The 26,781-nt window shown below is 34.1% G+C and overlaps 2 protein-coding genes across 3 annotated transcripts; one reads left to right on the top strand and one right to left on the bottom strand.

Annotated features, from left to right (window-relative positions):
* Nucleotides 1-259: 259 nt before the first annotated feature.
* On the bottom strand, nucleotides 260-21,137 carry LOC134253490 (ankyrin repeat, SAM and basic leucine zipper domain-containing protein 1-like). 2 transcript variants are annotated; one of them, XM_062736017.1, is made up of 13 exons: nucleotides 21,006-21,135; nucleotides 19,641-19,830; nucleotides 19,395-19,517; nucleotides 18,826-18,940; nucleotides 17,855-17,930; nucleotides 17,619-17,654; nucleotides 16,760-16,894; nucleotides 16,492-16,625; nucleotides 15,967-16,096; nucleotides 15,291-15,406; nucleotides 14,227-14,344; nucleotides 13,541-13,645; nucleotides 260-1,044 (listed from the first exon to the last, which is right to left on the bottom strand). In XM_062736017.1, exons 1-13 carry the CDS (start codon nucleotides 21,123-21,125, stop codon nucleotides 865-867), a joined length of 1,578 nt encoding a protein of 525 aa, XP_062592001.1. In that variant the 5' UTR covers nucleotides 21,126-21,135; the 3' UTR covers nucleotides 260-864. The 2 variants fall into 2 exon arrangements, with proteins under 2 accessions (XP_062592001.1, XP_062592000.1); XM_062736016.1 differs by lacking the exon at nucleotides 17,619-17,654 and having other exon boundaries at nucleotides 17,819-17,930; nucleotides 21,006-21,137.
* On the top strand, nucleotides 21,109-26,432 carry LOC134253491 (probable NADH dehydrogenase [ubiquinone] 1 alpha subcomplex subunit 12). The gene is made up of 4 exons (XM_062736019.1): nucleotides 21,109-21,323; nucleotides 25,477-25,559; nucleotides 25,730-25,802; nucleotides 26,144-26,432. Exons 1-4 carry the CDS (start codon nucleotides 21,124-21,126, stop codon nucleotides 26,313-26,315), a joined length of 528 nt encoding a protein of 175 aa, XP_062592003.1. The 5' UTR covers nucleotides 21,109-21,123; the 3' UTR covers nucleotides 26,316-26,432.
* The last annotated feature ends 349 nt before the right edge of the window (nucleotides 26,433-26,781 follow it).

Raw genomic sequence — 26,781 nt, 5'->3', positions numbered from 1 at the left:
CGTCTCCATATGAGTGAAAAATTCTCGAGAGGGACGTTAAACAACATACAATCAATCAATCAATCCAAACTGGTAGTTTCAAATGGATTTTCGAGCTTGATTGCTGTTCGTATCTCCGTATTCAATATAGGTCATTATATTTTTTCATTGCTAAAAGGGTCACTGAGAACTAGCTTGCTTAGCAACGACTACGGTTTTCATAAAAAGAAAGAAAAAAAGTATATTTTGTGGACATACTTTATAACATATAATCTCAAAATGCAGTAAGATTAATATTTTTAACATTTTTAGACTATAGAATATAACATTTACTTTTTTACCAATTTTATATTGAAACGTTGAAAGTGAAGACACATAAATGTATAATTTCATTTTTCAAAGTATTCGGAGTACACGCACCCATTGTGTACCAGTAACAATTTTACAGAATCATAGAAAACGTCAAAGAAACACAATTTTCCAGTTTTTTGTTAAAAACATAAATCATGAAGCAGATAACAAGTGAACATGTAATTTATCTATGATACATGTAAATAGAAAACAAAATACTGACCAACAATTTAAAGCAAACTCAAGAAGGTTAAAATTGATTTGGTCTTTCCTGAGACAAATTTTAACACATAAACTCTCTCTCTCTCTTGGCATATTTAAACTCTCCCTTTCTCTCTCTCAGCACAATTCAACAGATAAATTCATTACACGTATGAAGTTTATCTTAAAAAAAAAATTATACTCTCTTAATTATAATTACATTCCCCTTATATACATTTTGGCACAAAAATACTCATATATACTAAATAAGTATGGTCTTGACAATTAATCAAAATATGGTCACAACCTTTTTTATTTTTTAAAAAAATCGAATCACTTTGGTGATAATGACCGATCGACACGTTGAACCAAATGTTTGCCAAAATAAAGCATCACTCCCACTGGAACACATAGACCGACGACTAGAATAACACGTTTGTAATTTGTACGTGACCTCGGCTCTACCGGTGGGGTCACAAGGTCAGGAGGGTCAACATTCCGTTTCTGAAAAACCTGAAAACGAAAGAAATATATCAGAAAAAAAATAAATGATTGAAAAATACGAGTGAAAAATTCCTGATAGGGACGCTAAACTTCATTGTGAACGAATTATTCAATATCAAATTACTGTAATTTAAAACAAAAACCGCGTAGTCACAATCGATGTTTGAATTGCAAAATGACCAAAATGCAATCTGACTAAAGCCAGACCTCTATTTACGCTATTGCATATATCTATGCGATAGCGTAAATAGAGGTCTGGCTTTAGTCAGATTGACCAAAATGCATGTTACGAATATGGATTTAAAATCAATATGTAACAAAAGCAAAAATAAATGTGTTCTTGATCACCGTTATTATGGACCTACGTTCTCTGGTAAATGCAAGCTGGCAATTGTCAGGGTTAGTTTGGAACACAAGAGTAGTAAGAAGAAACATGTGAACCAATTGCTTGCTTCGTTAACATAAATCCTTCCTCGTTTATGATATAGCATCGTATTCATGAACCGTGACATGCAAAGGATGTGCTTATTACGTAATCAAAATTGTCACGCTTACTGACTTCCGCTTTCAAGAAGTGCGTTGTTTGAAATGATACTCTGTTTCGTTCTTTGAAGTCTACAAAAGCCACCTGTATAACACGGGGGCTACGAGTGCAAACTTACACACACTAAATACTAAGGCTTAGGATAATATATTAATAACTTTCTATCACTGGCCAACTTGCATGTTGCGGACTTGAATGCAAACCAGCTATCATCGATGTTTAGAGGAATGCCATTGCTTTTGCAAAAAATGTTTTTTAAAAGAAACTTGACATGACATTAATCTATTGTTAAAAATCCGTAAAAATATATCAATAGCACAGACGCACATATAATGATATTTTCTGTATATATATGGTATATTGTTGAAAATGGAATGATGCTTTAATTTCAAATTAATGAAATTATTTAGCTTTTCTTTCACAAATGTTGCATCAAAGGGTACACGTGAAGCTCCTTTCCAAATGATAACTTTCTGCTGCTGAATAAACTCCCCGTAAACCAATCACCTCTCAGAATAAGGTGACATTTATTACATCGGAATTGTTTTAAGTCTGGAGAAGATTTTCACCTTCACCTTTCACCGAATTTAATCAGTTTCTAAAGGGTGAATGAACGGAACAGGTTTAATATCTATCAGTGGAAGACGATCGGTATGTTATAAACAAAACATCAGAGTAATTACATAAAAAGATTAAAGAAGATCAAACCTCTAGACCATCGGTATGTGTTACAAACCGTAAACGAAACATCGCAATGCTTACATCAGAAAATTACGATAGATAATCGTAGATGATAAGTATGCGTTATAGACCCAGACAGAAGGTTAATGTACAAGACCAGCATGTGTTATAGACCCAAACAGAGGGTCAATGTAGATGATTGGTCTGTGTTATAGAACCAAACAGAAAGTTAATGTAGAGAATGGGTATGTGTTATAGACCCAAACAGAAGGTTAATGTAGATGATAGGTATGTGTTATAAACCCAAACAGAATCTCAATGTAGATGATAGGTATGTGTTATAGACCCAAACAGAATGTCAATGCAGATGATTGGTATCTGTTATAGACCCAAATAGAAGGTTAATGTAGATGATGGGTATGTGTTATAAACCCAAACAAAAGGTCAATGTAGATGATGGGTATGTGTTATAGACCCAAACAGAAGATCAATGTAGATGATTGGCATGTGTTATAGACCCAAACAGATGGTCAATGTACATGATCAGTATGTGTTATAGATCCAAACAGAATGTCAATGTAGATGATAGGTATGTGTTACAGACCCAAACAAAAGGTCAATGTAGATGATGGGTATGTGTTAAAAACCCAAACAAAAGGTCAATGTAGATGATTGGTATGTGTTATAGACCCAAACAGAAGGTCAATGTAGATGATGGGTATGTGTTATAGAACCAAACAGAAGGTCATTGTAGATGATTGGTATGTATTATAGACCCAAACAAAAGGTCAATGTAGATGATTGGTATGTGTTATAGACCCAAACAAAAGGTCAATGTAGATGATTGGTATGTGTTATAGACCCAAACAGAAGGTCAATGTAGATGATTGGTACGTGTTATAGACCCAAACAGATGGTCAATGTAGATGATCGGATTGTGTTATAGATCTAAACACATGGTCAATGTACATGACCAGTATGTGTAATAGACCCAAACAGAAAGTCAATGTAGAGAATGGGTATGTGTTATAGACCCAAACAGAAGGTTAATGTAGATGATGGGAATGTGTTATAGACCCAAATAGAAAGCCAATGTAGATGATTCGTATGTGTTATAGACCCAAACAGAAGAACAATGTAGATGATTGGTATGTGTTATAGACCCAAACAGAAAGTCAATGTAGATGATTGGTATGTGTTATAGAACCAAACAGAAAGTTAATGTAGAGAATGGGTATGTGTTATAGACCCAAACAGAAGGTTAATGTAGATGATGGGTATGTGTTATAGACCCAAATAGAAGGTTAATGTAGATGATGGGTATGTGTTATAACAGAAGGTCAATGTAGATGATGGGTATGTGTTATAGACCCAAACAGAAGATCAATGTAGATTGGCATGTGTTATAGACCCAAACAGATGGTCAATGTACATGATCAGTATGTGTTATAGATCCAAACAGAATGTCAATGTAGATGATAGGTATGTGTTACAGTAGATGATGGGTATGTGTTAAAAACCCAAACAAAAGGTCAATGTAGATGATTGGTATGTGTTATAGACCCAAACAGAAGGTCAATGTAGATGATTGGTATGTGTTATAGACAGAATGTCAATGTAGATGATTGGTATGTGTTATAGACCCAAACAGAAGGTCAATGTAGACGATTGGTGTTATGTGTTATGTAGATATTGGTATAGACCCAAACAGAAAGTCAATGTCAATGTAATGTATGATTGGTATGTGTTATAGACCCAAACAGAACAATGTAAAGGTAATGTAGAGATGGGTATGTGTTATAGACCCAAACAGAAGGTTAATGTAGATGATATGTGTTATAGACCCAAACAGAAAGCCAATGTAGATGATTGGTAATGTAGATGATTGTAGATGATTGGTACGTGTTATAGACCCATGTTGTGACATAAATATTTTTTTAAAGTGGCAATATATAACCACAAAACTCTACGACCAAATTGTGTTATGTAGGTCAATGTACATGATTGGTAATAGACCCAAACAGAAAGTGTGTTATAGATAGACCCAAACAGAAGGTTAATGTAGATCAAATAGAAAGCCAATGTAGATGATTGTATGTGTTATAGACCCAAACAGAAGAACAATGTAGATGATTGGTATGTGTTATAAACCCAAACAGATGGACAATGTAGATGATTGGTATGTGTAATAAACCCATACAGAATGTCAATGTAGATGATTGGTATGTGTTATAGACAGAATGTCAATGTAGATGATTGGTATGTGTTATAGACCCAAACAGAAGGTCAATGTAGACGATTGATGTAGATGATTGGTATGTTATAGACCCAAAGAGATTGTATGTGTTATAGACCCAAACAGAAAGTCAATGTAGATGATTGGATTGTGTTATAGAACCAAACAAAAGGTCAATGTAGACGATTGGTATGTGCATGTACATGTTATAGACAGAATGTCAATGTAGATGATTGGTCTGTGTTATAGAACCAAACAGAAGGTCATTGTAGATTATTGGTATGTATAATAGATCCAAACAGAAAGTCAATGTAGATGATTGGTATGTGTTATAGACCCAAACAGAGGGTCAATGTAGATGATTGGTATGTATAATAGATCCAAACAGAAAGTCAATGTAGATGATTGGTATGTGTTATAGACCCAAACAGAAGGTCAATATAGATGATTGGTATGTGTTATAGACTCAAGCAGAAAGTTAATATAGAACCAAACAGAAGGTCAATGTAGATGATTGGTATGTGTTATAGACCCAAAAAGAAGGTCAATATATATGATTGGTATGTGTTATAGATCCAAGAAGGAGGCCAATGTAGATGATTGGTATGTGTTATAGACCCAAACAGATCAATGTATGATTGGTATGTGTTATAGACCCAAAATGTAGATGATTGGTAGTGTTATAGAATGTCAATGTACAGCGTCGTGCCAAAGTATTCGCGGAAAAATGGCGGACGTGATTTGAGAGTTATCGCGCTTGCAACATAAAAGGTCAATATAGATGATTGGTATGTGTTATACACCCAAGAAGGAGGCCAATGTAGATGATTGGTATGTGTTATAGACCCAAACAAAAGGTCAATGTAGATGACTGGTATGTGTTATAGACCAAAACAGAAGGTCAATGTAGATGATTGGTATGTGTTATAGACCAAAATAAAAGGTCAATATAGATTATGGGTATGTGTTATAGACCCAAACAGAATGTCAATGTAGATGATTGGTATGTGTTATAGACCCAAACAGAAGGTCAATGTAGATGATTGGTATGTGTTATAGACCCAAACAAAAGGTCAATATAGATTATGGGTAGGTGTTATAGACCCAAACAGAATGTCAATGTAGATGATTGGTATGTGTTATAGACCCAAACAGAAGGTCAATATAGATGATTGGTATGTGTTATAGACTCAAGCAGAAAGTTAATATAGAACCAAACAGAAGGTCAAAGTAAATGATTGGTATGTGTTATAGACCCAAAAAGAAGGTCAATATATATATGATTGGTATGTGTTATAGACCCAAGAAGGAGGCCAATGTAGATGATTGGTATGTGTTACAGACCCAAACAGAAGGTCAATGTAGATGATTGGTATGTGTTATAGACCCAAACAGAAGGTCAATGTAGATGATTGGTATGTGTAATAGACCCAAACAGAATGTCAATGTAGATGATTGGTATGTGTTATAGACCCAAACAGAAGGTCAATGTAGATGATTGGATTGTGTTATAGAACCAAACAAAAGGTCAATGTAGATGATTGGTATGTGTTACAGACCCAAACAAAAGGTTGATGTAGATGATTGGTATGTGTTATAGACCCAAACAGAAGGTCAATGTAGATGATTGGATTGTGTTATAGAACCAAACAAAAGGTCAATGTAGATGATTGGTATGTGTTATAGACCCAAACAAAAGGTCAATATAGATTATGGGTATGTGTTATAGATCCAAACAGAAGGTCAATATAGATGATTGTTATGTGTTATAGACCCAAACAGAAAGTCAATGTAGATGATTGGTATGTGTTATAGACCCAAACAGAAGGTTGATGTAGATGATTGGTATGTGTTATAGACAGATAGTTTCTGACAATCTTTTTGAAACTTTAAAGGGTTGGTTTCTTTAAAAGTGATTTTACAAAAAGAAAAAAATAGAATAGGGTGGGTGGGAAGAACAAATAAATGCTGTTTCATTTACATTTTAGCAACATTCAGCCTACAAATACTTTTTGTCTGTGAATGTTCTAAGAGACGGCTTTCATAATCATCATGAAACTTGATATAAAAGCAACTTTGATGCCTCAAATACAATTGAAAATAAATGGATAATCTTATTTTTCTCAACTGTCCATACTTGCATCTTTCATGAGATGATAAACTGATTGCCAGATTTATGACATTCACTCCTCTATCATGTAATTACAAATGTATGTATTATCTACCATGATTTTAATTGTAATGAATCAATTCACTTGCAAAGTAGAAATTTATCTTCTAATTCAATGTATAGTTATTTCAAGCTTTCACATTTTTTCCTTATACATGTAAAACTAAAGATGTTTGGTTTCAGAACAGAAACTGGAGTAAAGATATTTTAGGGTGGAGCTTAAAAGCTGAGATTTCAACTTAGGAAAAAATTTAAAAGATCTAAGGGCCTAGAATTGCTCTTATAAATTGTACATTATTACTTCTATTCCAAACCTCTTACCAGAAGTAGCATGCATATTTAGATAAAACCTTGAAATTCAAAAAGTAGGTCAACATGACCTACTTTTTCATAAACACACTCTGAGAATGGTAATGTTTTGAAGGAAAAAAATAATAAGATACATGTATATCGTTTTAGAAAATGTTTTCCATATATAAAAGAACCAGAAGTCTCTGTCGAGACTGTAGCTCTACTGGTATGTACTTATCAAAAACCATTGCACTATTTTATGTATCTTTGTGTAGTCTACTTGTGTGCCAACTTATTTTGAAATCAAACTAGAACTGTAGAAGGAGTAGCGTTTTAAAGGAATTTCACAGAAAATTCTATTTTTAGTAACCATGGCAACACCGTTCATCGAAATTAGAAACCGATGCACTATTCTATGTATCTTAGGGTAGTCTACTTGTGTGCCAAGTTATACTGAAATCAGACCAAAACTGTAGAAGGAATAGCGTTTTTAAAGAATTTCACAGAAAATTCTATTTTTAGTAACCATGGCAACATCCTTCATCGAAATTAGAAACCGATGCACTATTCTATGTATCTTAGTATAGTCTACTTGTGTGCCAAGTTATATTGAAATCAGACCAAAACTGTAGAAGAAGTAGCGTTTTTAAGGAATTTCACAGAAAATTCTATTTTTAGTAACCATGGCAACATCCTTCATCGAAATTAAAAACCGATGCACTATTCTATGTATCTTAGTGTAGTCTACTTGTGTGCCAAGTTATATTGAAATCAAACTAGAACTGTAGAAGGAGTAGCGTTTTTAAGGAATTTCACAGAAAATTCTATTTATAGTAACCATGGCAACACCGTTCATCGAAATTAAAAACCGATGCACTATTCTATGTATCTTAGTGTAGCCTACTTGTGTGCCAAGTTATATTGAAATCAGACCAAAACTGTAGAAGGAGTAGCGTTTTAAAGGAATTTCACAGAAAATTCTATTTTTAGTAACCATGGCAACACCGTTCATCGAAATCAAAAACCGATGCATTATTTTATGTATCTTAGTGTAGTCTACTTGTGTGCCAAGTTATATTGAAATCAGACCAAAACTGTGGAAGAAGTAGCGTTTTAAAGGAATTTCACAGAAAATTCTATTTAGTAACCATGGCAACACCGTTCATCGAAATCAAAAACAGATGCACTATTCTATGTATCTTAGTGTAGTCTACTTGTGTGCCAAGTTATATTGAAATCAGACCAAAACTGTGGAAGGAGTAGCGTTTTAAAGGAATTTCACAAAAAATTCTATTTTTAGTAACCATGGCAACACCGTTCATCAAAATTAAAAACCCATGCACTATTCTATGTATCTTAGTGTAGTCTACTTGTGTGCCAAGTTATATTGAAATCAGACTAAAATTGTAGGAGGAGTAGCGTTTTGAAAAATTGTTTACAGACAGACGGACAGACAGACGGACAGACAGACAGACAGACAGACAGACGGACGGACGCCGGACGCATTACTATCGCATAAGCTCTTCTGGTCTCTGACCAGTAGAGCTAAAAAATCACGAGTTAAAACTACAAATCAATAATATTTATCTTTTTTAATCTTCAATAAAAGAAATCACTAGACTAAAAAGTCTGAATATTGAAATAAAAAAAAATTATTAATCCACCTATCCCTCGTGCATGTGAACATGCATTTACCGCGATCGGAATTTTTTTTTTTCCTGGCCAACAATGTTGTCCAAAATATTCCATATTTTTGATTCTTCGTGTGTTAACAAAATTTTATTGTTAGAAAGATTTCTCTTCAGAATCGATCACTATTAATTATCTTCACCTTTTCATTACGTATATATACAGACGCTGGAGGAAATTCGGGATTAATTCTGACATCAATTTTTGTACAACATCATGCGGATTGTAGCCATAGTACAAAATAAAACATCTTTTGAAAACTATGCTATGCCGTTTATTAGTGCTGAATATTTTTCTTATATCCCATTTCTTAAACATAGGTAATCAGAGATTACAGAGCTCACCTCAACGAATGTTGTCTTTAAGTAAGGCAAAGTCACACAATTAACCAACAAAAAGTGTACATTCCAGAAATGAAAATATTTAAGCAATTTTGATCGAATACATTGAAATAGACCTACATAAAAAATTTAAACTAGTTGTTCATGAAAATGTAATTAAAATTAAGCATCTGAAGCAAATTTGAGAGTTTTCATCTCCTGATGCAACATTTGTGCAAGTTTGGTTTGGTTTATACAATGTTATATAAGCCTTCAAGTTTTTTGGTAATTGACCTGCACCCATAACTTTTACCTTGTCTATTATCTGAAAATGTATGTCGAATTCAGCATCCAAAGTAAGTCCATTAGTGTGCATCCTAAGATGTATCGTCCATGCAAGTTTGCTCATTATAGGGCTCATAGTTAATTGGAAATGATACATTCATCACAAACTAACATTTTCACTCATCCACAAAATGTAGGTCAGATTCAGCATCCGAAGAAAGCCTGGTAGTATGCATCCTTATATGTATCATCCATGCAAGTTTGGTCAACATAGGGCTTATAGTTACTTGGAAATGAAACCTGCACAAAAAACTTTAACCTGTTCACTCAACCAGAAAATGTAGGTCAGATTCAGCATCTGAAGCAAGCCCGGTAGTATGCATCCTTAGATGTATCATCCGTGCAAGTTTGGTCATTAAAGAAGTCATAGTTACTTGGAAATGAATTATGCATCAAAAACTTTAACCTGTTCACTCAACCGGAAAATGTACATTGTAGATCAGATTCAGCATTCGAAGCAAGCCTGATAGTATGCATCCTTAGATGTATCATCCATGCAAGTTTGGTCAACATAGGGCTTATAGTTACTTGGAAATGAAACCTGCACCAAAAACTTTAACCTTATCACTCAACCGGAAAATGTAGGTCAGATTCAGGATCTGAAGCAAGCCCGGTAGTATGCATCCTTAGACGTATCATCCATGCAAGTTTGGTCAACATAGGGCTTATAGTAACTTGGAAATAAAACCTGCCCAAAAAAATTTAACCTGTTCACTCAACCGGAAAATGTAGGTCAGATTCAGCATCTGAAGCAAGCCTGATAGTATGCATCCTTAGATGTATCATCCATGCAAGTTTGGTCAACATAGGGCTTATAGTTACTTGGAAATGAAACCTGCACCAAAAACTTTAACCTGTTCACTCAACCGGAAAATGTAAGATTCAATCCGAAGCAAGCCCGGTATATGCATCCTTAGATGTATCATCCATGCAAGTTTGGTCAACATAGGGCTTATAGTTACTTGGAAATGAAACCTGCACAAAAAAATTTAACCTGTTCACTCAACGGAAAATGTAGGTCAGATTCAGCATCCGAAGAAAGCCTGATAGTATGCATCCTTAGATGTATCATCCATGCAAGTTTGGTCAACATAGGGCTTATAGTTACTTGGAAATGAAACCTGCACCAAAAACTTTAACCTGTTCACTCATCCGGAAAATGTAGGTCAGATTCAGCATCCGAAGCAAGCCCAGTAGTATGCATCCTTGGATGTATCAACCATGCAAGTTTCGTCAACATAGGGCTTATAGTTACTTGGAAATGAAACCTGCACCAAAAACTGCACCAAAAATGTTAACCTGCTCCAAAAACATTAACCTGGCCATTCCTTTGCTGAAATTGCAGCATCTGAAACTTTGACTGGTACAATGAAACACATTAGAAGCATCTTCCATGCATGTCTAATCAATATAGGACATAGAAGTACTTAAAAAGAAAACTGCTCCAAAAAACTTAACCTGGGACGCCAACGCCGACACCGACACCGATGCCGACGGTATTACATAAGCTCCCCCAACTTCGTTGAGGTGAGCTAAAAAAATAATTTAAATTGTCTGACTTCCAATTACGGCAAATAGAGCCGGTTTCTGTGGACGCGGTCTTTTTTCTACAGATAAGGTGGACAATATTACACTTACAAGTAACAAACAGGAGTGAAGATAGAAAAGAAATATTTTATAATGTCAATGTTTTAATAATCTACTTCAATTATTTTTTTTAATAAAATTCAAACATATTGGAGTTTTCTAACCCGTGTGTATACTATGCGGGTACATGAAAGAGTTTGACGTGTGACCAGGTAATTGTTTTCAAAACATGCAAACTGAGATTATCAGGAAGCACAGGTAGCTGACCTGTCAATCAAACCAGAAGCTTTTGTTTTTTTTTATGATTGACAGCCCGCTGGTGGTAAATTATTGATCTTGAATCAGGTAGATTTTGGGGGCGTTGACATAAAATTGGGTGTTTAAGTACAAATGTTGACGTTTTATGTATTGGGGTGCAGGAAAGGAAAATCCACCAAATCATACGTCATCGCGGCAAAATGTCAAACAAAATATCTTTCTGCAGTTCCAATACAATTTGCACTTCAAATGGCAATAAATTTTATATGCCATAAGTGCATTTTTGTGTTGAGTTTACACTGATTTTTTTCTTAGAAAGCCATGGAGATACGAGAAATGATAGCATGTATCAACAAACCGGTACGGTAGAACCTTCGCGAGCCCCACGTAAATGTCGCCAAGATCCCGTTTCTTCTTCATCCAATGATTATATTGATCTCCCATTTAAATTTTTGTCAGGAAAGTTGCTTTTTGATTTCAAGCCCGATTTTTAGTTTTGTTTTTTGTTTTGGTCGACTTTGTCAATGTAGAGGGCTTCCCTCTCTTACCATGCTGTTTTGTTTATGAAAACTATACCCATGCATGTATAGCATGGAATGTGGAACCTCAAACACGTTGTGATGTATATATTTATGTACCATAAATAATTATTAATTTTAATGAAATAATCAGAATTATTTACTTATGAAATTTGTAATTTTCTGAAAGTGTATACATTTATAAGTATGAAAACAATTCCAAATCCTATAGGAAAATTTTAACAAGTCTGTTTTTGAAGAGATGCGCCGCATTGTCACTTTAGAGCCAACTTGATCTCACTGTACCGACAGATATGACGTCATAGACTAGTTTGACACTCAGTTTCTCTGCACTTGAGACACAGATCAAGCTATTATTGCAATTTGTAAATGTGAAATTAAATCTTAATAAGTGTGATCTGAATAAAATTGAGTCATATTTTGAATGCATTATTCAATATTTCACAGTCTAATTAAATTGATAACGAATTGGTCTTTTATAAAGCCACAAACATGCTCTTCACAGAGACAACCCCTCAAAAATTTCAAAAGTTCAACGATATCCCCTTAACTATAAATATTTTGTACACATGTACATATTGTCCCTACTGTTTTGAAATGTGCTGGGAGCAATTTGTGTGCGAATGATTTTTTCTGTAATTTTACATTATTTCAATGTGTATTGTGTAAATGCACGAAGTTTATCAAAGACTGCTGAATTTACATAATTCCCGGGCATGGGGAAGTTGCTCCCAGCACTTTTTGGGTTAAGAAATTTGTCTTGAAGAAAACACAATTAATTTCTTTTGGGGTGAAAAATTATCGGTATATCATTGAACTTTTAGGATCTTTGTATCCAATCATATTTTTTCTAATTTTAACCATGTCACGTGACAAACAGCTAATGTATGTGAAGTCGCTTTGGCCAAACTTGGTTGAGACCCCATACATACATATGCATTAGTACTATTCCCATTAAATTAAAACTTGTGCAAATAAAAAAGATATGAACATTATTTTGATTTTCTCAGAATATTTTAAGGCATATATTTCCTATGGGCGTCCTTAACCTAACTGCATATAGCCTTATTCTAAAAGTACATGCAGGTAATCACAACCTAGTTTTTTGTTGACACAATACCTTGCAGGCTTTTATTAGTTTTTTTTTTGCAAGAGTTATCTCTGGTTAGTCTGCCTGAAATTTTTCAACCAGAGAGCTAAAGTTCTGCAAATAGTTTCGACCTTTCATTGCATTTGATCAGGCCTTTTAGTCCCAATTATTTTCATTCATTCTTTATTCTCAAGCATCTGTTCATAGAATGATAAGGGCAAAACTGTCAATCTGACAAAGAACTGGGTTTGCTTTTACGAGATCTAGATCAGTTAGAACTGAAATTCTTACATACATTGTAAAATCTTTTTACTCTGAAAACTTTGGAAAATGATACCCTAATAATATTAATGTACCCTATGAACATAATAATGATTGTTTGACAACTGGTCTTACCCCTATATTATACATGTTATGATCAAAACTAACAGTCTAAGTACCATGCACATCTTTTGCTAAATGTAAAATTCTATGACAATACTTGAGATTAGAATGAATACATTCAGGAATTATCTCATTAATTCACAAAAAAGTGTACAATTAATCTGCAATATATATTAAAACTTCACATATCTTGAAAACTGTACATGTAGGAGTGATTACAGTACAAATGATATATAACCCTGCTAGCAGCTGTCCACAATTTTAATCATTTTATCACTGAATTTTTCCTGTACAAGTATCTGCTATAAAAATAACACTGATATTCTGCATGCCTGAATTGATAAACCCCCGATTTTGAATTGTTTCCTCACCTTCTTTAACCTTGACGACAATCTCTCCAGTTCTTTCTCTAACATCACAGCATTTGCTTGAGTCTCTTCACATAGCTTCTGGAGCTGTTTGGGAGTTGAACCATCCTATCAAAATTTAATACTGTAAATTACTGCTATTTTTTCAAACATATTTTCCAGTATTGTTATCAATCATTCAAACTAATGAACAAGTTACCAAATTCTTATGCAATTTTGACTGACAACTCATGTGTTATTGAAGTTCATTTAATGGTATGTATCCCCCAAAAGTGTAAATAAAAATTCTGATTATCATTAAATTACAGCCTTAATTCTCCTCTATAGTGAGTCCATTAGAGCATCTATCTTTCTCATAGGGATTTTATTAACCCTGCCGATAGGCAGACCTTACATGGTGGAGAGTAGAATTAGATGGAACACTCCAAAGTCTAGATCTTCAACCCTACCCTCCAATTAGTTTATCAGTGTATTTTCAAATGCCTCTTACTTTATAAATAGGAAAATTTTGTTAGTATTCTTGCCTCTTGTATGTACTAAATGAAACCATAATTTTACCCTCTATAAACATTTTCTCAGGAAGAAAATACAGAACTTGAGATTATGTACAAATACAGATATATGCAATAGCTTTGAAACCACTTGATAAGAAAAGGTAGCACTGTCATATAGTACAAATTATATGCTACCTGGACCTCCAGCACAGAAGAGTTCACGGTCACTTGGTCAGCAATGTAACCTATAGTACTGGACAGGTATTTAGTGTGTTTACAAATGTTGGCTGCAATGGCAACTGCTTCAACACATCTGCAATCAAAATTAGACAAAGGTTATCAAAAAATATCAAGGTCAATAAATTTTACCTTTGAAATATTAATGAGGCCAAGATAAATAAATAGTGTGTTTCCTATTCCAACTTGAGAAAACATAGGGTTGGTAGGGAAAACCTTTTATTTTCTTTCAAAAAAATTATTGGCAAGCACGCTGCCCCTTTTCTCCAGGGATGTTGCTGTCAAAATATTTCTGATTAATGTATGATATGCATTTTCACAAAGGAGGAAGTAATCAACAGGATTAAGATTGCAAATAGTAAAGTTGGAAGAGTTTACTCTTGGAAAAATATTAACAGAAAAATTTTTTAGGGTAGCCTTCTATATTTTAGGTCAGTCAGGGAACTGGAAACACACACTTTATTTATCTAGGCCTAAGATATAAAAAACAATTTCCCATTGTAATTTTCAGTAAGATTCATTTATTATAAATTAGTTCACCATTATGGACCTTGAAATTAAATTATTGACAATAAACATTAATTTCTGCCACTAAAGCAAGGCAGTTAGTTTGTATATGAGGATTCCATTATCCATAAAAGTATGGTCAGGGTTGGGAATATCATTTCTATAAAATGAGCTTGTCTGTAAATCAAAGGTCATATATCTTATGTACATGCATCATTGAAGCAAATCTGGAAATCATCCCTATATACACTGTACAACAACATAATACACTATCCTTACCAAATGACATATATAGTCCAAAAACCTCAATTACATTTTTAGAAGAAGAGGTATCTTCATAAAGATTATTTCGAAGAGAATTTGACTTTAAATACATTTTGTACCTGTATTGCCTATTTCTTCATTTAAAACACTTTTTATTATGTATACTGGTTTCAAAGAATTACTCTCAGTAACCATTATCCTATGAAATATGGAAAAAAAATCTGAATTTGATCATCACAAACAATGGCTACCTGAGTTTCCTGTTTACTGGTATTGAGGGCAGACTTCCCTTCTCCCAATCCCGAGTGTGGACAGCATGGATCCCGTCTAGAATCTTCTTCCTGATCCCAATCTGGTTAATCCCCATCTAGAGAATTAAGTTAAAAATCCATACTTAGCTTTTAACAATAAATAAATTCTGGAAATAAAAACTTTTTGGTTCAAACTTTTTGATTACAATTACTGGTTTTGTTTTTTAAAAAAAAAAATCTAAAAAATTAATCTTTTCATTGAAATTCATACATGCTATTTCAATATACTGTAGATCACTAAACTTTCGCAACACCTTATTTTCGCAAGATAGTCATTGACTCTTGATTAGCAAGACAAAATTTTAACGAATTGTGGTTATTGCTCTATATAATCTTAAGGAAAACTATTATACGCGAGAATTTTTTTAATAATTTTCGCGAGCACACAGTAGCTGAATTTTGTTATCCCAAACAATGATACCTCAATTAAAATGATTATGTCAATCAGATATGAAAATCCCACAAACTCTTTCTTTAATTTATTTTTACCCTTAATATCTCAAATCCACAGATATCTAGAAGCTCTGAGTTCAAGATAATGAGGTTTGACTGTATTTGACGCAATGTTTGCCAAAGATAAATTCTTGTGAAATGTATCCTTACAAATTCTGTTTACCTTGCTCAAGTCTTCATCAGTCATCCTGAGGAACATGTCAAACTCCACGTGCTGATCCTGGAACAGCTGCACTAGATGATTGAGTCCCAGCCCAGTCAAGAACAGTTCTAGCTCTCCATAGATTATAGCACTGTCACAAAGCAAAAACAATGCTTAAATGATTGAGACAAAACCCTGATAAAATATATAGATCAAGTTACCACAGATGGCATCTTTGACATGAGGCCAAAATAGCTCTGCTGATTGGGACTAGTACATGTACCTTTAAAAAGGATATATAAGTCTTCATAGATCATAGCCATGGAAACAGTTGAGGGAGGAGGGGGATTTCCCTCAATAATTTTGCAAATATATAGTGTCCCTTCAATATTTATATCTATTGACCTTCTTTACGGGAAAACCCAAAGACCTAAATAAATGCTCACAGGATATGCTGCATCCATTTCTACAGTTATCCTCAATTACTGAGGGAGTAAATATTGTCCAAGCAACACCCTGCTCCATCCATCTGCATACATGACTTACCTTTTTGATGATGAAGTTGTTTCTGGGATATTATCATTAGACTGTGGTGGCCATCCATTAGTGGTTGTGTATGCTGCATTCTGAGTGGCTGAATTATTGCCATTTTCTGGGTCTCCCCCAAGTAATTTTACAATCTTTGGGAAAAAAATAAATTTGAAGTTGTATAGAATATCTTAAACACTTGATCAAGTTCAAATTCTGGGGGAAAAATAAAAAAAAAATCACTGCAAAGAATAACAATAAAACTAGTAAATGTAATGTAACTTACGGTCTGGAGATCTTGAGCGATGGCCATATCTAATGCCGTCTGCCCATCACATTGTAATTTGTTTTTATCAGCTCCCCTTTCTATCAACACCCTCACCACGGCTTGGTGATTCTTGCTCACTGCCCAACTTAGTGACTGAAAAATGATACAGAATGAGAATCAGTCATGTAAACCAATAGTGGAAACCAAAAACAACATGTCCAAGGGTCATTACTCTTACAATAGTCCTCCTCTTGAGACAATTTAAAAAATGAACTCCCTACTTAATTTGATTGTGTGAAATCATTACTGAGACAATGAATGAGACGTTAATGATGGAAAGACAAAAATGACGGAATGATAGAATGACGGAACAAAGTAACACTATATGCCCTGAGTCAGATTTAAGGTGGGGGTATAAAAAACAAGTTAGAAGATGCCTGAAGGACTAACATCGTTACTATAATCTATCAAAGATAACTTGGGGATCAGAAAAATCCTTCTTTCCACTTACACCAACACTTAACCCCCCAATCCCCCTTTCCCCACTTTACTCTTATGATCCACCCCCTTGGAATCCTGCTTGTTGATGTCTTGGGAATCCCCAACTCCAACTTTATGGAGCAACCTCAACATTTCCCTTAAATCTTAAATGCTGTTGACCTGGGACCCTCCTCCCTCCTCCACCATTTAATCTTAAGATCCTCACCCTGAAATCCTGCGTATTAATGTCCAGATAAATCCCTAACAGTATACTTACGGTCCAGCCCCTGGAGTCTTGTTTGTTGATATTAGCCTTGTTATACTTACGGTCCAGCCCCTGGAGTCCCTTGTTAGCCCCTGGAGTCTTGTTTGTTGATATTAGCCTTGTTATACTTACGGTCCAGCCCCTGGAGTCTTGTTTGTTGATATTAGCCTTGTTATACTTACCGTCCAGCCCCTGGAGTCTTGTTTGTTGATATTAGCCTTGTTATACTTACCGTCCAGCCCCTGGAATCTTGTTTGTTGATATTAGCCTTGTTATACTTACCGTCCAGCCCCTGGAGTCTTGTTTGTTGATATTAGCCTTGTTATACTTACCGTCCAGCCCCTGGAGTCTTGTTTATTGATATTAGCCTTGTTATCCAGGAGTTTAGAGGCAACTCTGGCTCTGCCTTCTCTACAGGCATAAATTAATGGAGACATGTGGTACCTAAAAAATAAACAATTAGGAATTAAAAAAAAGAACTTTCAATTAACAATCTGATTTGAATAAACAAATATTTGGTGTTTCAAATATATGGAATCTCCAAGGCTTGCTGACAACCCTTACAAGCAAGTTTCCAATGCCAAACACGTTAATTTTTCCCAATTCTGTGACCAAAAATTCCCAATTCAACTGTGAAGCAACAGATTATGACAACATCGTATTTCTTTTTAAATGAAACAATGTACAAGATGACTAATTGTTTCTCTTCCGCTTAAATCAAAAGTAGAGAAAATTGTAATCTGGAGGGGCCCATGGTGTAAAAAGCGTAGTATCATACATTTTGACAAATTGAAATCATGAAAATGTGGAAAACATGGGACATTGCAATTGATAAAAAAACAATAAATACTTGTTGCTTATTCTTTAAAACATGTAGTAATTTAGTTGGAATAAAAGCAAAATACATTTTATTTGATTAAATGAGAGAAAATTCTCATTGTTCTTCTTCGATGTTATTTTCCCCAATTGAACCGGTACCGGACTCTTTCCCAATGGGTGGAAAAAAATCGCTGCATCACTTTTAACTTTTTCTTATTTAAGTTTTTCACTCCAAAGCAATGCAAGGAAGGTAACTAGTCTTGAGCAACAAAACCAAATATAATTTTTTAAAATAAAAGATCTGGTCTGTCTTTTAGCTTTTCCATACTTTATATTTTGCAAAAATTTAATGTTAATAATTGATTTGTACTATATATATTATGTTACTTTGATTTATATTTAATATACTAAGTCTAAACTTGATTTAGTCATCATAGGTTGACCTCCATTCTGTTTTAAAAAAAAGGGTCCATTGCAACACAAGTATCCTGCTGACGTTCAGTCCTAACATTATTGGTACCTGTCATGAGCGTTGATATTAACTCCTTTCTCCAACAGATAGCCCACACACTGTAGAATGTCCTCCTCATTACTGGCCGTAGACCCACAGGCGGCCATTAACACAGTGTACATGTCTGAAGGAATTAAAACAAATCATCAACTCCAGATTACATCAATTGTCTGTCAGATTTTTTTCCTTCAAAACCTTTATCTTGAAAAAAGAATGTGCACTGATTTTAAAAACAATGTCTTGCCTTGAGTTCATCTGTGACATCAAGATGCTTGGGCAACCACAGATTTACCTTCACAACTAATTAAAGTTCATGACTACTTTTACCTTTATGACTATTTTCCTTTATGGCTATTTTTACCTTTATGACTATTTTCATCTTTATGACTATTTTTACCTTTTTATGACTATTTTTACCTTTAAGACTTTTTTTTACCTTTATGACTGTCTCTACTTTTATTTTACAATTATGACTAATTTTACCTTTATATTAAGACTATTTTTACCTTAAAGACTATTTCTACCCTTTTGATTATTTTTACCCTTATGGTTATTTCTACCTTTTTGACTAATTTTACCTTTATGACTATGGGGATCTGCCCCATTATCCAGAAGGAACTTGACAACATGAGGTAGGGCTGAGCTGGCTGCATACATCAAGGGAGTCCATCCACACTTCAAAACGGTGTTCACATTATATCCTGTAACATTTCATATTCTGAATCAGTGTATTTTGTGATAGAGTGAAACCTAATCTGATATCCAGGCTGTTAGATATACATAAATTATAAACAAAACAAGACAGAAAAAAATTTCTTCACAACCTTGATCTATAAAACTCTTGACAGCATCAAGATTTCCCCTTAGTACAGCCATTCTGAAGTCATCGGAGCCCACTGTAGCTGGTTCCCTGCTCCTTATCTTAGACTGTTCTGTTTTAAATGGCTTGGATTTCTTTGATTTGGATGGACTTCCAAAACCTCCTCTGTCAGAATAATTGTTTGTGTTCCCATTCTGCAAGAATAATAATTTTCACAAATACACAAAATTCCAGTCTGTTTGAAAGTGCTCAAAACATGTATGGACCTTTCAGAAAAATATGAAAGTATTGTGAAAAAATATATAAAACAACATAATTATGCTTCAATTATTTATTGATAAGGAAAGCAACTTTCAAATACGACGTCTATGCTTACATGAGGTTAAAAAACATCATTAACACCACACATGACGTATTTTCACGTGGTAGTTTTTTGTGTATTTGTGTGATGACCTCATGCGCAAAGAAGTCGAATGGTGAGGAGGTGACCTAATTCAAGTGATGCTTCATTTGTCGGTGATAGGGCCGTTTAAATGGTGGTAGCATCCTTTTAATGGCAATTAAGTTGTAGAAAATGGGATATAATCTCTTTGGGATGATCTCTCTTTACAGTGCAATAACTGAAAATTTTTATTTTGGCTATAAATATCATAAATCCGCATCAGGACACTTAAAAAGGAGTAACTTTTGGTTGACAAGTTTTCCTGTCTGCCCATTGTTTAGGAGATTGATCCCTCGGAAGTTCCTTAACTTCTTGGGGATCAATCTTACAAACTGTAGGGTTGCAGAAAAAGTTGCTTACCAAAAGCTATTCCTTTTCAAGTGTTTTGATGCATTTATATAATTGCCAAAATGGTTTTCAATTTTTGCACTGTAAATTGATGGATATTATATCTCAAACTACCTATTATATCCCATTTGGGCGATTGGTCCCAACCTGTTTAATGGCAATGAAGTTGTAGAAAAATAATCTCTTTACTAATTTCTCGCGTCTCGGGATTAGCTCTGCAAAATAAAGTTGTAAGAGGTAGGCAGAGTTGCAACCAGCTGGTGTCGCTGAATTCCCACTTTTCAATATGGCCTCCGCTCTGACTCTCCCCTGTACAAGTCACAATATAAAAGCAAGGGTTAGAGTCAGAGGAATCTCGGATTACCATTTATTCTCTCGTATATTATTATCAATATTGCGATTCTTTGAAAAGGGTACTCCATGAAATTTTAAGTTAGAAACAATGTATTGTTGTTGTACAGTGGCTTAAAAAATACTGAAGAAATAACTGACTGGGGCCAATCAGCTGTTGGAATACATGTATATAAACGTTAGGCATTTAGTAAACTATACTGAGTAAATTTCCACGAAATAATTTACCGAAAATGAATGGTCCGAAGAAGATGTACGAAAGCCATTTACTCCCTCTGCATCAAATATAAAACCATCGTCAAATTCATCATCATCATCAAATTCGGCACCGCCTGGGCAAAAGTTCATGGAGGCCGCCATTCTTCTAGACTGGTTCCCTGTACCGGAAGCAATTGGAATCAAGGGCAGAGAACCAGTGGTAATCGACCTCCGTCTGTCGAACTTGGATCTCTGCATAATGCCTACGGCTTTAGAGTCGTTTGCAAGGCTTCGGTCAATAATCCAAGCAAACGGGGGAATATTAAATTCATTAAGAATATTATGGCTGTAAGTATAAATTATGTTCAGGTGATACTTTGACGATATATACAACACTGACTCGAATTTCCTCTAATTACAAAACTGACCTGAAGATATAGGATATAATATATGCTGTGACTGTCTTATCTAGCCGACTATCCAATATTCTTCCGTAGACAACCTGTAATATATGACATTAGTGACAGAAAAATATATGTTAAAAGAAAATGTCATATTCACATATTGCATTGCGCTGTGAAAAGTGTATCGCAATTCCATACTTTTTGTCAACAGATTGCAATGTACCGTAACATCGGTACAGCCACAGGAGTCGGCAGTTTTATCAAAAAACCAATGTAAACATGACCTATGAGCTTCGCGAGCGTAGCAAGCCTCACTACACTAGCGAAGCTCACAGATATGTTTACATGGGTTACTGTCATATCGCCCCAAAATCTGAAAATGTGACTGCCCCAAAAATTTTGAGTTAGAAACATTGTATTATTGTAATGTACCCCATTGGCTTAAAAAATTAGCATTTCGAGTGCCCCAAATAATATTGTCACAGATACACATGCAGTTGCTCGTCTAAGTATTAATTTGTATACTTGAGACAAGATATATGTTATTACCTCATTACCTTATTAGCACTGAATAAATCAAAAAATTTAAAGAATCAAAATAAATTACGGTTCGGGAATGCTTGTATAAATATGAATTCCATTTGTTTAGTACGTTTACATTTATCTTCATATAATGCTAGTTTACAATTCTATATTATATTTTTTTAATCTACGCATCAAAGACAACAGTTTGGTTCTTTACTAGTTAATTTAAGCCTCATCATCAATTTGGGGCGCTGGTGAAATACGTTTGGGGTGCTCGTGATTAAGATTTGGGGCGCTCATATTTGTACTTGGGTGAAGGTAAAAAACTTTGGGGCGCAGTGACTAGCACCCGTTTACATTGGTTTATTGATAAAACTGCCAATTCCTGTGGTACAGCTATATTCATACTCAGCCCTAGTAGTAGTAGTTGTTATTACAAGCACTTGTTTCATATAGGGGGCACCCCTACTTGTGGTAAAAATAAGTAGGGTTGCCCCTATTCCCCATTTTCAAAAGGTGAGTTATTTCCCCTGAAGGGAACTCTTTTACTGTGTTTAATACGCATGCGCTGTAAATAAAGTCACTTCCGCGGACGTTCTTGATGTAAACATGTTAATGGTGTAATGCCTCTGTCATATGGAAAAATGTTATTGTGTTTGTGAATAAAAAGAAATCTTAACTGATTCGTATTTTTTTAAATTGCCCACTCATAGTCTCTTTCTACATTTGTATAATTCTGTGTAGTACTATAATAAGGTGCTGTGTGACACCCCCCCCCCCACCCCGGAAAAAAAAAAAACAATTGAAAACAAAACGAAACAAATTACTGATAAAATGCTAATACATATTCGAATAGGCCTACTTAAAAAAAAAAGCTAATAAGCTAATTTTCGGTAGTGGATGTTCTGCATCATCATTATTTACAAAATGTGTTTTTAGTTATTAAGTTTTTACGAATTAATCTAGCCTGTTGCAGCCATATTTTCTTTGTATCTCTAGGAATTTTTTGGAGACTGATGACATGTCCATCTACAGTTTTACCTCTGAAATTGGTGCATATACAGCAGTAGTTCGTCTTCCGCGACCGATACCAAGAAACTGCGTTTTTGTTCGATTGTATGTCAAAACATAGAACTTTTACTTACAAGAACACATTTGGTGACAATTAAAGGCCTATTTCATTTGAATTAACAGTGTTTCTAGAATTTTTTATTTTTAAAATAATTGATTCACTATATAGTATTAAAACTTTGAATGGAATTCTAAATGAATAATTTAATCTCAAGTCCTCATGTACCGAAGAAAGACTAATTAAAATAGCATTGACATTGACCTGAATTCGTGTTACATATGTCGTATAAAGTCTGAGCTGCATTTAATCAAAGTTTTACTGTAGGATCTAAGCATATGTACATGTATATTCCCGAGTAAAATACATATTTTGTTTTAGATCAGAGAATTGAGAACAGAAACACGAAATTGATACAATTATTTCCTAGCGTATTTCTCGTTAATTAACGGAAAACATTCTTTTCTCAAGTGTTATTTATTTTTTTAAAATCCTTTCAGTATAAGTACATGTATTTATTTTTATAAGTAATTTTTTTTTTTTTATGAATTCTTTTTTACAAATTGTGTAAAAACAATATCAGAGAGAGAGAGAGAGAGAGAGAGAGACTCGTGTAACCCCGTGTAACTGACATACATGTACATCTGTGAAAAAAATATATGTACCGTAATTTTATTGAATTCACAATTAATAATTCTAATAATTTTTAATTTTCACAACTATAGTTCATATTCCTTAGCCCCACCCCCACTTTTTTCCCAGTATTACTTTTTCTAAAATGTTCATTATATTTTTTTAATACTACGGTAAAGTTATATAAGGGAAATGTAGTATTGTATGCCAAGGAACTGGTACTGAAATAATTAAGTAGCTTTTTCAACTTTGCGCAAGGTTTTTCTTTGCTTGTCAACTTTTCCAGGTAAAAAAAATATTTTGGGGTGCTCCCCCCCCCACTTTTAAATTTGATGCTACGTGCCTGGCTAATTCGTATAGCTTTCTAAAAAACTTTGGGGCGCAGTGACAGACCCTTTATAAAATAATTTATTATAAAAAAAATGCCAATTCCTGTTTACAGCTAAATACATGCTCAGCGTGTAAGTTGATCACTATTTTGTTGGATTATCGTATTGCGTAGTCCGCGGAAGTTAGGCTAGCGTAGAAGAGTTCCGATTTTGAGGGGAGATAACTCACTTTTGAAAATGGGGAATACTAAACAAGTGTCTGTGGTTGGCATACATGCCAACTTTTGAAAATTTTCTTGGGGGAGATTGTGTGTAACGACATTTTTCATAGTTCCTAATTCGCGGTGTTTTGTCATGAAAATAACTAATTGTAGGTTGTTCTTTTTTTAAATATCAGTATCAGTCTACTCCCTTGTATCATATATTATGATCACTACTTCAAAAAGTATTTTCTTCTCTATCAACTTCAACAAAAGCACAAATACAATATCATTTGAAATTTAAAAAAGACTATTTTATTCGAAATTATGTAATATGTTAATATTAAGATAAACAAACCTCCTGCCTTAAAGAACTAGATACACAAACAGATTGTTACGTGAATAAGAATGTTAAACTTTACAAATAAGCTGAAGCAAGTTAAGTTTATGCAGTTACGGTTACCATGTGGTTATTGTTCATAAATGTCTGTTGGTAAATTACAAAGTTTATACATGTAAGCACTAAGGCTACTGTCACAGACACATGATTATTTTATTTAAATCAGAGGGAATATTTAAGAAGTCATTTTTAAATTTTTCATTCAAAATCTGCAAAATGCATGGTTTTTTCCTTTCTTTTTCTGATCGAATCACTCCTAATGGTTTGTACTTGCAGGCACATCTTTTCATGTTGGATTTTGACAGTGTATTTTCCATGAAGTAGATCATGATTTAATGAGGAATGCCATATTTCCAAAATTTGAAAAACTTTAATTAACGGTTTATATGTATATTCTCAAAGTATGAACTCTTACAAGTTTGTCAATTTGTATCCTGTCATGTGTATTTCTAAAATTTCCACATCTGGCATAATTGTCTAGGTTAATATACACTGTTAATGATAATCAAGAGCAATTAAAACCACTTTAATAACTGGTAGCACAGTTGACACCTTGTTGATTGTCTATTATCAGCGGCAATAAACAGATACCCTACCGATTAATTGAAACAGCCATGTTTTCTGCAAACTGAAATACTGTATTTTTCAAAGCGAATTTGTAAAAAAGCTGGATTTTCAAAAAATCGGTAGAAATTGTGGGGGGGGGGGGGGAATAAATCGATAGACAAGCGGTAGACAAGGTTTGAAATTGGTAGACTCCCGAAAAAATCGGAAAAGTCGGCATTTATTGGTTAATTGGTACCTACTGAATGACTTGTTTTAGGACAGTCCTGGTCATGATTCAAACAGAGTACCTTCCAATCATAGAAATAGTGCTCTATACTAAGTAAGCTACCATGACGGTTGCAATCTTAAATAACTTTTCCTTTGTTGTATTATAGGACTGATGATCTGAAAATAGGTACCCTGAAAGGTGTGGATAAGTTTGGTAACAGATACTATGAAAACAATAGATATTTCTTTGGTAGGTATTAATATAAATTATACATGTAAATGGAAAATGTGACTGGTTTAACTTTGTAACTTTTGACTGGAAAGAAGTTTTTTTTTTCTTGTTGTGTTGTTCATTTTGCCTAAATCTGTGTTTGCACTTGAAACAATGATATTCAAGTTTATTTTTTTTTATGTTTTCAGGTAAAAACCGTTGGGTGAGATTTGCCGATAAAGCTAATTTTAATTATGATGGCAGTCAAATACCCCCAGAATGGTAAGTAAGCTCACTAATTTCAATGCCTCTTTGCTGAGTTGTAAATATTCGAGATAAATTAATTAACTTGACTAGTGAAAAGATCTAGGTGAAAACAGTCACTTTGATTGTTGAATGTTTTAACAGCCTATCAGCAATTAATTTTTAGTAGCACTAAAAATTTAATCCCATTTTAATGGATTCATCTTAAATTCTTTAAAATACATGTAATTTTCTTAAAATGCACATATAAATTGATCCAATCAAAATTAAGAAATTTAGAATAATTAGAAGGAAAAAGGAAGATAACTTCATTCATAAATAGAAACTTTATTTAATTAAAGTTCTGAATTTCATTAAAGGCATCGTTGGATGCACTACATGACAGACCAAACACCTGTGGAAAAGCCACCGACCCAGCGGAAATGGATGATGGAGCACGAACAGAATCCCTCCGGAACGAAGGACGAGTACGTCCCGTATAGCACGACACGGACAAAAATAGAGAGCTGGACACCCCCTCGGAATAATTAGTGTTATAAATAACTCTTGTGAGTGAGGGAGAACTAACTTCAGTGGAAAAATATGAATGGATTGTAATATTGGCATGAACATTTGTTGCGTAAATAAAGGCTGTTTTGAATATATTTATTGAGGGTTGTGTATATTTTAGTTGTTCTTCTATAAATACTCCCAAGACTTTGTTACAGAAGCTCGGGATCATGAGGTAGTCTTAGACTTGAAGTCAAATTTCAGTGCCGGGTTATTAATAAACTGAGTATTTACAGACTTGCCAACCCTTCCCATACTTCTTCCATATTCCGCCATAAAATTACGCTGTTCCATCATGAAAATCATTTTTACACTTTGAAATATTTTACCTAATAAGTAATTTGATGAAAGATTAACTTTGGAGTTAAACTACAGCATTCTTCAATGAATACAAGAAGTTGAATAATCATGATTTTTAGAGGGTTTTGGTTCTTCATGATATGATTAA

This window comes from Saccostrea cucullata, unplaced genomic scaffold (assembly GCF_032062105.1).
Source record: "Saccostrea cucullata isolate Sc308-1 unplaced genomic scaffold, CSIRO_AGI_Scuc_v1 ctg1390, whole genome shotgun sequence".
Taxonomy (NCBI): domain Eukaryota; kingdom Metazoa; phylum Mollusca; class Bivalvia; order Ostreida; family Ostreidae; genus Saccostrea; species Saccostrea cuccullata.
This window is presented reverse-complemented; position numbering and strand designations above follow the sequence as displayed.